At 41.7% G+C, this 13,294-nt stretch overlaps 2 protein-coding genes across 5 annotated transcripts in view; both read right to left on the reverse strand.

Moving 5' to 3' along the window:
• Positions 1–2,077, reverse strand: part of LOC117776722 (F-actin-uncapping protein LRRC16A-like) — a 65,631-nt gene extending 63,554 nt beyond the window's left edge. For all 4 annotated transcript variants that reach the window (XM_034610931.1, XM_034610928.1, XM_034610929.1 and 1 more), the window contains exon 1: positions 1,558–2,077. In XM_034610931.1, the coding sequence (XP_034466822.1) occupies positions 1,558–1,597 (40 nt within the window). In that variant the 5' untranslated portion in view covers positions 1,598–2,077. The remainder of the gene's footprint in view (positions 1–1,557) is intronic.
• A 1,771-nt stretch (positions 2,078–3,848) lies between these two features.
• Positions 3,849–7,675, reverse strand: LOC117777176 (tumor necrosis factor receptor superfamily member 6B-like). Its single transcript, XM_034611775.1, has 5 exons — positions 7,651–7,675; positions 5,770–6,157; positions 4,656–4,835; positions 4,482–4,563; positions 3,849–4,406 (listed from the first exon to the last, which is right to left on the reverse strand). Exons 1-5 carry the CDS (start codon positions 7,651–7,653, stop codon positions 4,199–4,201), a joined length of 861 nt encoding a protein of 286 aa, XP_034467666.1. The 5' UTR covers positions 7,654–7,675; the 3' UTR covers positions 3,849–4,198.
• Between the last annotated feature and the right edge of the window lie 5,619 nt (positions 7,676–13,294).

Here is a 13,294-nt window from a genome sequence, read left to right on the forward strand (position 1 = left end):
AAATTCTAATTAATCCCCAAAATGTCTAATGATACCAAATATGTCAGGATGGATTCAATCGAAATGTGTAGAAAGGATAGAGATTATTTCAGCAAACACTGCACGGTTGGGAAAAGCTGAGACCAATGCTGTTTGATATGGTGGAATAAGATGAATTCAATCAGACCCACAGCTACTTAAGAAATAAAGGCTAAGAGTATGAGCATGATGTGAACCACATGAAGGTGGTGGAATTCCCACATCAAACAGACACACGGCTTTCAGTTCCTAATCCCAACTGTAAGAAGAGTTCAAACAACTTGGAAGGACGAAATTAAGTGACTCCTTGAATGAAACAGTCAAGGACTCTGTAGGGAACCGCCTGAACCAAGTGACTGCATGACCAAGCAACATTTTTCCTTTAAGCCTCGTCCGCACGCAACATGCACCGTCTTTAAGAAACCTAAGCAAAGGAACATACTGGCTGAGACGAAGACATGGAGCTTGTGCTTGTCCAACATTGCACTGAGGTGTCATAAACTGAGCTATAATGCCAAACAAAGAGAGCGGCAGCTACAGCCACACAGCTTTAGTCCACAACCAGTGCAAATACAGTGAGTCAGGAGAAACGCTGCAGACTCCAGGGGGAGAGTCTTCAGGACCAGAGGTGACCGGGCCTGTTCTGTCAGCGCTCCCACCCTGTGGAAACAATCTCCCCGGGGGGGATCAAACTCCCGGTCCTCTTTTAAATTTAACATTTTTATAGGTGTGCTTTCTCCAATTTCTGATCTCAACATCTAGTTAAATCATTTTATAATGTTCTATTTGGTCTTGTTTTTACTCCTTTCTCATCTGTAACATTTTGTATTTCTTTGTCTGTGCTCTCTTGCTGTGTGACCCTCAAATTACTTTTAAATCGTTTCTTATTGTTCATTTTTATTGTTTATTATTGTTTATTTTCCTACTGTTTGCCTTCAATTATTAACTGTTAGCTAGTAAAGCACCCTGAGATTTGAAAGGTACGATAGAAATACAGTTTTTTATTATTATTATTATTATTATTATTATTATTACAGGCATGTTAAAACTCCAGGTTATAGAGAGTTGAGAGTGCACTGTGGTTAATGTGGGGGGGGGGGGGTAATCCTGCACGTTATGTGCTCGGGCATGAACAAGCTGACCACTCATGTCTAAAGAATTTGGCTTGTGCTGAACACATGCACTTCACCTTGATTATCGTGAGCAGATTTTTACTGTATAACTCATCTTCACCATGATACAAAGTAATACACGTTGTGAGGAACCGCACAGCAGGGATGGGGATAATAACCATCACAATGGAAACGGCCCTAAAGTGGATTTTAGTGGCATCATTCAGACAATAACAGCAGTGTTGTGTCTCAGCGCGATGCATGTGGCTCTATCGCGCTAACAGAACACACTACATGGATCAAATGTGGTCAGGATAAACTTGCAGCTCCTGCAGACAGTGAGATCCTGTGCGTACAATGACAGAGAGAGAGAGAGAATCAGTGATTGTTCCCCTGTCTGGACACATGGCCACGAAGCGTCTCTTACCCAGCAGCTCTTTGGGGACCTCTGACACCTCCTCGCTCATGTTGGCCGCAGATATGAACGTCCGGAGGCACGAGTTCAGTCCGGAGCCTCAAATAAGGAGGGACGCGAGAGAGAGAGATAGAGAGAGACAGAAGGGAACAAGAGGGAGAGGAGTCAGGTGGTGCCTGCTCCTGCTCCTGCTCCTCCACCACCACCGCTGCTGCTGCCGCTGCCGGTGCGTCTCTCCCGGTTACATGCTCCTCTCCTCCGCCGCCCCTTCTACCTCTTCTCCCCGCGGTGTCCGGACGATGTATCCGCGGTTCTCCGGGCGCATCTCCCGTCGGTTGGATCGGGTTCAGACGGGGTCTACAGGAGACAACGCGGCGCTAGAGTCTTCTCAGTGGAAATCATGCCGAGGACCAGCGCTACCGCCGCTCACGCACATCCTCTGTGGCCGTAAAGCTGTCGGTGGTTCAGCAGCAGCCAATGGTGGGAACCGGCGGGGCCCCTCCCTCTCTCTCTCTCTCTCTCTCTCTCTCTCTCTCTCTCTCTCTCTCTCTCTCTCTCTCTCTCTCTCTCTCTCTCTCCCTCTCCCCGCTCGGTGATGCGACAGTGACGGTAGACGATGCTGCGCCGGGGCGGTGTGGCGTGGCAGCAGGGGAGGAGGGGAGGGGGGCGGTGTCAGCTACATTATTAATGAGCAGCCCCGCTACACAGCGTCCAAGCTGGGGACCAGGGGGGTGGGTGGTGGGGGGGGCACGTGGTCCCATTCAAACACAGTATGTGCGTAAAAATATCCCCAAGATCCCTAATAGATGATGTAGCCGTGATTATACAGCAAACAACACAGGCCTGCTGTGCCTGCACTCCATCATGATGTCACTGTGAAGTCACAACTAAGAGCATAGGCTTTAAGGGATGGTTCACCCAAAAATGAATTTTTCTTTTTAATAAAATGCCTCCATACTGTTCCTGTGGTGTCATCCAAGTGTCCATAAGCTCGAAATTGGCGTCATATACACCATGTTTTTTAAATGTCCGTGGTTTTCGTCAACCCGGGTCCTCGTTCACTTTCACATGCTCACACCACACAAGCTCGCGCCCCCATGTTTTCGCCCAAGGGGCACGTGATGACATGAGCGATACTCAGCAGTACCTGCAGCTATGCAGCGATGCTACCAGAACTTATCGCGAGTTCTCGCTGATCTCGACTCGCACACCCACACTGGAGCACGGCTCCGGAGGAGGATAACAGAGGACATTTAGACTAACAACATGGTGTAAATGACGCCGCTTCGAGCTGAATTTGAATGTCGGCGCTTACGGACTCTTGGACACCACAGGAGCAGTATGGAGGCATTTAAAGTTTTTTTCTGTTGTTTTCGTACGTTTGAAGAAGTGGTCGCCAGTTACTTCAATTGTATTTGTTTGGCTGCAACACTGTTTACCCCTGAGACTCCACACGTGTCTTGTGGACTCTTCATCACCCCTCCATCAACATAGTGGTGAGTAGAGAATGAGTGAATTTTCGTTTTTGGGTGAACTATCCGTTTAATATCACTCAGGAAATATCATGGGATTTTTACCAACACACCTTATGTCAAAGAGTTCAAAGAGGTCTACTCTTTTAATATTCAAAAATTAAAGAATAACCAAAACTTTAAATAAATAGCAGTAACCGTAGGCCTTCTGCTGCACGAGTAGAAATACACTGCAACTGGTGGAAAACATGGTCAACAAAGTACTTTTCTTATAACAAATGAGTGAATGGTTATTATTTTACTTTGATTGCAGTCCTTTCAAAGTATGACACACCTGGCTATGGATTTACTTGGAATTCTGTACAAAATACACACTTCCTGTATTGAGCAGTGCTTTTATTGTGGAATGATGGATGGTCCCAACAGGTATACGGTCACAGAGTCAGTGAGAAACAGGTTTTGATACATGAAAAAGGTCATTTTGATGATTAGAAAACACTGTGTTTGTAAATTAACTATTTTGAATATGTTAAAATATGTCTACAATGACCAGCGGTAAAGATGGAGGAGGGCGACACCCAGTGGTCATTTGGTTAAATTACAGCCAGGCTTGGTTAATCTGATACAATTTTTTACACACATTTCTATAGTAAAAATTGTTTATTTTAGTCCTACATTGTTGGAAACACTCAGACATGCAATTAAATGTCGTTCAAAATATTAGCAAATTTCGCATTTACTTGTAAAGTTCTCCCAAGTTTGGACTTTTTCTTCCAATATAAATCTGATTGAGATTTGACCGAGACACAAATGTAACAGAGGGCAAATCAGAATGTTGGTTTACAAGTATTCTTTTTCAACATTTCGATGTTTGCAGCCTTGATGCAATATTCAAATTCATCTGTAGATGTAAGTACATCCATATCCAATCAATGGAAACAGTCCATCATCATGCTTTTCATGTATCTGTCATCTATTCCTCACTGATTTCTACGAAACATCACTAGGTCAACGTGGCAATGCATACACTCTCACAGGCAAATAAACAATGTGGTAAATACTTTTCAAGTGCTTTTCAAATAGGCAAAAAATTCAGCTGTATCACACTGAGGTATGTGGCTTTTAATTAGTCTCAAGGCCTGTAGGCCAAAATGTCATACTCCTACATATACCATGGGCTGTCAGTCTAATAGATTTAAGCTACAGCTTGGACTCTGCTGCTGGATCTCCATGAGTCTCTTCTCCAGTTTTTCTGCTATGTTTTTGAGGTGTGAGGCCTTCAGCATCTGTGGCAGTTTTCTCAGCTGCTCCTCTGGAGCCTGGGCCAGCCACGCTGTGATCAGATGCATGAGAGGGCCTCTCTGTCTGGGGGCCGAACTGTTGATGTACCTGTGAGATGGAGATGTCGGTTTAGTGGGTGAACAGAGGCAAGAGAAGAAGGGAGAGAAACACGCATAGACTCACCTGGTGACAAATCTCCTCATCTTTACCACACGCATCCTGTGCATTGAGAAGAAGTCTGAGAGGACGGTCCTGAGTGTCTCACCTGTGAGACACGTTTGTATCATGTGAGTAGGAAATTCAGTTTACGTTGGGGCAGTTAAAAAACAACCAGCACAATTCGCACAAACTACACACCTCCATTTGCAAGCTCCTCGCAGGTGCCACACACCGAGTCGTGGTAAACTGAGCCGGGAAGCAGCACAATCTGTCCAACTGCACATTCCTGATGCCTTACGCACGTTTCCAGAGCAGAAGACGAGTTGGAGAAGTAGCCATCGGAACACTGTTCACAAACAGTGTTCTTCTGCAACGTACCTGAAATAAGACACAGAGCATTTTGGGTTCACTCACATGTTTCAAGCTGCCACTGTGGCTGCAAAGAGCCCAAATGATCACATGTACTTCTAGCAGAGATTCTGTGCACTTTGTGAATTTCTACTTTATCCTTAAACTCTATTGTTTTGGTCTGCTAAGCCTTTAAAATATTGAGTAACTGATGCATTGATTATTGGAGTATCCTCAGCTATTTCTTTACTTCTACAGATTTACAAATGTGGACAAGAACATGATGAACGTGCCCTTTTGCCCCCCTGACTAAATATGTGCCCTTTTATCTAACACTTTTTAAAATGTCTTTTTCAGAATTTATATCTACGTTTTTAAATCTGGCCCCTGATGGCAACAATTCTCAAATTAAAATGTTTTACAATGCCCAACAACTGCATTTGATCTCTAATTCTGCAAGACCATACAAGACTGTATATAGGCTACTATATGTACTCACTATATACAAATGTAGAAATAGTGGAATCAAGACTTTATTCTCTGTGTGACATAATAATTTCCAGTGATCTGAATTGACTATTAAACATCCTATTGTGTGAACGTGTAATCAAAAGATCTACTACTGTATGAAACTTTCACTTGAGCACCTGCCATGCAAATACAGAAACGCGCTGCAAATAGCAAAGACAATGTTTCCAGGGGACCCAAAAAAAGTGATGACGCTGGCTGTGGTTCGACGCTTTGTGACGTCATTGAAGTCTGTTACTCGTCAGTGGTGATGGAACTTCACAAAGCATTGACCTACAGACGGGTTCATCACTTTTGTTGTTGTCGTTTTCGCAGTTTGCAGCGCGTTTCTGCGTTAGGCTTGTGTTGTGACTTTTTGCAGCGCAAGTGTCGTCAATTGGTCAAGTTCTTAATATTGCAGTGCGTTGAGCTCTCTCGGCCGCCGTAGTGATCTTACCCTGGGTTCGCACGCCATCCCCGGGCTCGCACTCCGAGTGTCGCATACAGAAGTCGTTGGCCCAGTAGAAGCCCTCCTTGCACCGACACACCCGGTTGCTGAGCGCCGAGCACTCGGTCTCCACCTCCTGGTTGGCGGTGCAGAAGCTGTCGCAGTACAGACACCGGGACAGGTGGTTCCACAGCTCGGTGAAGTGCTCCCTCCGGCACGCCGCGCACTGGGTGGCCGTGGAGGCGGTGCAGTGCGCGGTCATGTGGGTGCCTGGTGGACACCGGTCACACGTCAGGTCCTCCCCGGTCCGAGGGCTCCGGAACTGGAAGGTGCGGAGAGGATCGACCGCGGGGACGGCGGAGAGAACCCCGGAGAGCAGGAGGAGCTGTAAGAAGAGCTGAGGAGAGGACCATGGTTACTACTACTGCATGTATTAGACTACTAGTATACTACTACTGCCACTACTACTACTAGTACTTCTACTACCATGGTCACTGCTACTGCAGGTATTACAATTTATACTACTACTACTAGTATACTACTACTGCCACTACTACTACTTCTACTAGTACTTCTGCTACCATGGTCACTGCTACTGCAGGTATTAAACTACTTATGCTACTACTACTACTACTACTAGTATACTACTACTACTACTTCTACTACCATGGTCACTGCCACTGCAGGTATTAAAACTTGTACTACAACTACTAGTATACCACTACTGCCACTACTACTACTACTACTTCTACTACCATGGTCACTGCTGCTGCAGGTATTAAAATTTATACTACTACTACTAGTATACTGCTACTGCTACTACTTCTACTACTACTACTACTACTACTACTACTACTACAACCACAAGATTTAAATAAATACAATGGGCCTTTAAAGGTCCCATGTGTAAGATTTAGGTGAAAGGGATCTACCGGCAGAAATTGAATATAGAATAATCCTAGTGATATATTCACTAGTGTGTAATCTTCTAAAATAATTGTACAAATTGTAGTTTTCTTTACCCTAGAATGGGCCCTTTATATTTAAATACTTTATATTTACATACACGGGTCCTCAGGCACCACCATGTTTTTTACAGTAGCCCAGACTGGACAAACTAAACACCTTTTGAGTTTTTATGACAACTGAAGGCTACCACAGGTTCATGTTTGGAAGGAGAGGGTGAGGTGAGGGGTCACTAAATTCTACACACTGAACCTTTAAATGCACCCCAGTATAATTAACTGTGGGGCTGATTATAGGAGAAACACATTTACTAATCTAGTATCAAGTCATTCCAGTCAGTAACTATATCTTTCACGGCAGTTACAGGTAAATCACAGCAATATGATGCAAAACATTTTTTTTGTCAATTTAGTAGAAATTCCCCATAGATCTTTATCACTGTATTATTATTGTACTACCTATGGCAGACAGACTTTACTTACAAATGGTGTTCCCGCTGTTTACAATTGTTATCACACAAGTTTTCACACATTTTTTTCATTCACACATTTACCTCCCAAATAACTGTCCAGTGTCCACCAGGGACCTAAATATTTATTTTGGACTTATTATTATTATTTATAATATTATTATTAGACTGTAATTCCAACTGCCCTTGATTAATATAGTGAAGTTTTAGTCCATTTAACATTAGGTAATTTAGTAAATTTACAATAAAAAAACAAACAGATTCTCTATTATCTTTCTGATTATAAATCCCATAAAAATGTAATTCAAAATAGTTTTCAGTAGTTTGACTGCCTCTAAATTTGATGTTTCTTTTGATTAAACATCCATCAAAGCATCACTAATCCTCACGTCTGTGTCTGTGCAGGATTCGATAATTTTTATCTTAATCACATGAAACTTATAGAGAACACTCACCATGCTGATAATGTTGTGACTCCAGTTGAAGAGGGTTTGGTAGTAGAAGCAGGTTCTTTCTTATAGTGAACATACAGGAACTGCCTTCTGCGTAGGCGTCCAGTTGTAAACTGCAATTCAAAAAGGTCAATACCTTCTAACTTCCACTTCCATATAGGGAGAGGCTTCGATTCGGAGTAGAAAATAAATTACTAATCAAAGAGCTTCTAGGAAATATTAAGGCAAGAGTTGTGTCAAACCAGGAGATCAGTTATTTAGATTCAAAGCCATTAAATGACATTTAATTAAGCCGTTTACAGTTCCCCCTGTCTGTATAGAAGAAGCTGATGTTTCCACTTGGCACAGTTTCTCATTTACTGGAATTTAATCTGAGTTCAGCAGCTTTGATGCCCCAGATGTTTCAGGATCTAATATGCAAGTCAAGTAAATGCAACACCTGTTCATTTACAAGTAAAGAGAATAACATTTTGAAGAAAACCTAGTAGACTTGTTTCTTTTTACATTTCTATTTGTGTTTTCTCTGTTTAAGAATGATACTTTTATGCTTTAATAAATGAAAAGATACTACAACTTAAAATGTCATTGTTTGGTTTAAGCACAATAGTTTTCAGTTTATGTTAATCCATAGCGATCTTCCATGCTGCAGTCATTTTATAACACCCATGACCCCAGAGGTTATGAAACAGCTGAAGGAATCTCAAGGAAATGCCTGCTTTTGCACAACCTCTTGAAAAAGACATTTAAGAATTTCCATTCAATCTCTCTTTATCGTCATTTGTATGGAGATGTGGATCATTGTTATTTTTCAAAAGGTTGACGTTTGAGAAAAAAAGCAAAATAAGCAAGTGTGTTTCAATCAGCCAATAAGTAAAATATTTTCTGTGTGAAAAAAAAAACCTAAGTGGTGAGTCACTCAGTAGTACATGTACAGTATGACAGTGTGCTGATAAGGGGAAATGTGTCAAATCAGTGACTAAGTTTTGCTCATCTCCTGTTTCTGCAGAATATAAGAACATATCATCATGTCAGGGTGATATTAATTCACATCATGTCTAAAAAAAATGAGTTTTTTGTATAAGTACATTCTTATGATGAATACAAAAATATATAAAAATAATGATGATAATAAATTCTCAAACGCACCTTGTGCTTAATTTGCTCCATCCTAACAGAAAGAAGGTGTACACGATATTTGCCTGAATAAAATAAAGTGGCTTTAGAAAGTCATCAAACCTCTTTAATTCAGATTCAATTGTAAATGGATAAAGTTGCCATAAAGGGGAAACATGTTATTAGAAAGGTAAGCAAAATTTATAAAAATCTAAACATTTCATTTATAAAAGTTTCATTGACAGCTTCTGTCTTCTTGGTTGAATCTCGCTCTGAACACCTGGATTTGGGCCGTTTATCTCATTCTTCCTGACAGATCCTGTCACTCCTTCTCTATGGCACTGGGACACTCAAGGACAGTCAGAGACTTGTCCTGAAGCCACTCTGACGTTGTCTTGCACTGAGAGTTGAACCATTGCCCCAGCAGGTCACCTGCACTTGAGCTGAATTCCTTAAAGAATCTCTGGGTTTGGCTGCATTCATCCCTCAACCCTCAACCCTGACCTACCACCAGGCTGTAGACAAAGTGTATTAGCCAGGCTGTGAGCTCTGCCCAAAACATAAACATTTTGTATAATCAGAATCTTTTTCCTCATGCTCTGAAGACCCTTTGAATACCATTTGGCAAACTTCAAGTGAGCGATCATTTAATTGGAGTAAGAATTACTCCAATTAACATCTTTCACTACATGAAGGCTTGATGGGTTAGATCTAGTGCAGGGGCGCATCCATGGGCGGGGCTGGGGAGGCTTTGGCCCCAGCTGAAATCTGATTGCGAGAGCCCCTGTCCTGTCAGAGGACTTTTTAAAATTAACTTGTTTTATACTAGTCGCTTATTTACAACACCAACAATAAATATGAAAATTTGTTAAGAATTTCTATTGCCTTAGCTTTTTTGAAGTTCACTATGTGCTTGAACAAGGAATCATTTTCAAAATACCGTGTATTCAATCATTTGAGGCTATAGAGCTAACAGTAAACAAGGAATTACCTAAATGTTCACCTTACTGAATCAGGAATTGAGCATGGATGTTGGACATATAGCCTAATTGGCCCCCCTAAATTGTGGCCCCTGTATGGCCCCTTATTTAGAAAAATCCTAGATCCGCCACTGCGTGTTAGCAAAGTTGTACCAGTGTGAGGACAAGTGGCTCAGATAAAACGTATTCACAGGATATACTGGAACGAAGAATTTTATGGATGTGGCCCAACCCTAGTATGTAATGAATATTGATATTCACTTAAATGTTCTATGTGTTGTGTGTGTATTATGCTTGGAATTAAAATATATTAAATATTAACTCCTGACCCTGATATAACCTAATCTATAACCTTGAAGGAAATTATAAGACAACAGCAAAATGCCAGAGACAATATCATATATATTTTTTACAAACTGATTTTAATCAGATCATTTGACATTAGTGTTCACAAGTTACACGAGCTTAAAGAGAACCAGTCAAGCATATATACAATAAAGATCATACATTTAACAATATAAAAGTGATAAAACAAAATATAAAACAAATATCACTTCATGAACTTGCAGCATTTGGAATCCAGTATTTCTGATGAAGTAATTAAAAAAACAAGCTTTTACATGTTCAGAAACTACATTTTTTTAAATAGAAAACAATTGCACTCCTTTGTACATTCATAAAGCTGACAATTTAAAAATAAAAATTCAGACGAGCTTTACTTGCCAGCAGTCCAGAACAAACCAACAAACAAACCAAGCGAAACTGTAGAAAATTACATGTATTTCATTATGAAACCAAATCCTTCCTCTCAAACAGCGAGAAAGCAACAATAATAAAAACAGCCCATCTTCCATAAAACAGTTTGCTATTTACATCTTAAATAGTTTCTTTTTTTCACAGACTCTGGTCAAAAGGTTTCCAGGAAATATAATATTTTTTAACTTTTTGATTTAGTCTGCCTTGAGTACACAGATGTCAAATAGGTTTTCTTTATTATATCAATTCTTATTCGATTTATAACTGCAGACGGATACTTTATATAGATAGAAGTTTTTACTTTTTACTGTAGTTTTTATCATCATGTGTCACCTCATATAATCAATAATAATTTGATAGAACACCAGTGACAGGAAGAAGAATTTATCTTTCCACTTTTCTTTTTTGACAAAATACCTCTTGGCACTATGTGCATAGCTTGATATCATTTGGTGATATCTTGAAGACCTGAAATTATCATGTGACCCATGTCTGTTACTCTTTCACATACCTTTATGCCCCAGGTGTCAGTGTGTGTGTGTGTGTGTGTGTGTGTGTGTGTGTTGTGTGTGTGTGTGTGTGTGTGTGTGTGTGTGTGTGTGTGTGTGTGTGTGGTGTGTGTGTGTGTGTGTGTGTGTGTGTGTGTGTGTGTTGTGTGTGTGTCTGCATATATTCCTGTTTGTACCTGCTTCCTTATTCATTTAACGGCTTATGGCCCTTAAAAACACAACTCGTCCTGCAGCATACTGACAAAACATCTTCTCATACAACTTGTGCGCTGAGGTGGTTCCTATGATGCGGCTGATCTTCTTCAGGCCCTTCAGCAGGTAGCGCGGCGCCCCCTGGCTGCGCAGCACCCTCAGACTGTGAGACAGGCCTTTGGCTAGATCCAGGTCGTGGTTTGCCGTCTTCCAGAGGTGAAGAAGCTGCAGGGATGTACTGCCTGGGCAGGCAGGTCGAGACCAAAGCCCGGACGTCCTCCTGCTGAACCCTCACCCCCCGGCAGGCTGTTGGTGACTGCAGGAGGTCGTCTAGGGTCAGGTTCTTCAGGCTGTGCAGCGAGAGACCTTCCTCTCACAGTGGTTCACACCTGGCGGGACAGGATACAAACATGAATACACCAATTGCAGGACTTAAACGAGAACTGGGTAAAACTAAAATAGTGCGTTGTATTTATATTGTACCTCGTATGATGCCGTACAGCTTGTCCTGGTCCTTGTTCTGCTCCCTCCACAGTCGCAGCAGGGTGAGGACCTGCTGGTGAGGGGATGCAGGCCTTTTTCGCCTCTCCAGGCTCTTACGATCCACCCTCCGGCCCGGGAGACTCTCCAACAGCCGCTCCAGGGGCACTGAGGACAGCTGCAGCGAGGGCGAGAGACTGGAACACTGCCTCCTCACACAGAGTCACATCTGGAATAAAGTGAACGAGACAGGAAGAGTGGGCTTTAAAACCATTTTTAGATTTTTACAGTATCACACTCATACACTGTCGGCACAACTGTCAGGGGCCATTTGGGTGACAGTATCTTGCCCAACACAGACTGGAGGAGCAGGGGAACGAACCAACAACCCCTCTGGTTGGTGGACGTCTATCCTCTCTACCTCCTGAGCCACAGCCGCCTCAAGGTAGTATGTCGATATTCCATTCAAGAAATAATATTCTTCTTTCAAATAAAAAGTTTAATTCTTAAGCAACAACATTTTTTGCAAGTCAGGGGTTTTGCTGCAAATGTCTTATTTGACCTAGTTTGACCAGTAGCTTATGGTGACAAACTAAGATATTGAGTAACCGTCATAATGAGTCACTTCCCTTTCACAATCATGGAATGTTTAATCCAGCGTTCGTCACTCGGTGGACACAGTCGTCCTCCTGACTGTGGCTTAGTGCACGAGGGCGAGTGGGATACAAGGATGAAAAGGTAAATGTGCTTTTACTGTTTATTCCAGACAATTTAACCGAGAGCTTTTTGGAAGGTAACAGCATAGCAGAGGGAACATCATGTGACAAATGACCAGTTGCATTAAAATGTATTCTTCATTCTTGGAACTAGAGAGTTGCTGTTTAGACTAGATTCAGGTTTTCTTCTCCACACAGTTGATGTTTTATGAACTGGATTTGTTTTTTAAAACACGTTTGCGTGAGTGTTATTAGTGTTGCCTCGGAATGTGACCACATCAGAGAAAATGGTTTCCTCTCTTTCTCTTCCCATTGACAGTCACAGACCCACTATGACAAACCGAACCAAACTGAGCGTGGCCTGTGTTGCTCTACAACGAGACGACCAGGTCTGCAGCGATCAAACTGAGGTGCACTTTCCCAGCTTGCAACAAATCATATGTATTTTCATCATAACGTGTCCTACATTTCTGCAAGCAAAGATCTGCTAAGCCTATTTTGGTGAAGAGCAGTATTTTCCTTTACTAGTGTTTTCTTCACTTGAAGTCGGGGAAACCTCCACCTGCTCTAATTACTACAACACACTATTAGAGCCCAATGAAGAAAGATTATGAGATTTTGAGGATAATGTTGTATTATTACAAGAATAATGTTGTAACGTGTGAAAAAGTCACAATATTACAAGACTAAAGTAATTGACAAGAAAGCTGTAATATAAGGAGAATAAAGTAGAAATTTAACAAGAAAAGTCGTAATAGAAAAAAACTGTTTTTTTTAGGTAATAAGCAGAAAGAAGAATCTGCTCGCTGGAGCTGAAGAGCTGATGAGATGAAGTATTTTGTTATATAGGAAACATAACTAAAGATTAACTTAAGAAGCTCCCTCATAATATTTTGTCGAC

Source organism: Hippoglossus hippoglossus, chromosome 16 (assembly GCF_009819705.1).
Source record: "Hippoglossus hippoglossus isolate fHipHip1 chromosome 16, fHipHip1.pri, whole genome shotgun sequence".
NCBI lineage: Eukaryota > Metazoa > Chordata > Actinopteri > Pleuronectiformes > Pleuronectidae > Hippoglossus > Hippoglossus hippoglossus.

Bases quoted from the DNA above. Each gene is read 5' to 3' on its own strand.
- LOC117777176 (XM_034611775.1), bottom strand. The intron at 4,836-5,769 runs GTAAGATCACTA...GTCTTATTTCAG, and splicing joins GGATGGCGTGCGAACCCAGG to GTACGTTGCAGAAGAACACT. The intron at 4,407-4,481 runs GTGAGTCTATGC...TCCATCTCACAG, and splicing joins ATGAGGAGATTTGTCACCAG to GTACATCAACAGTTCGGCCC.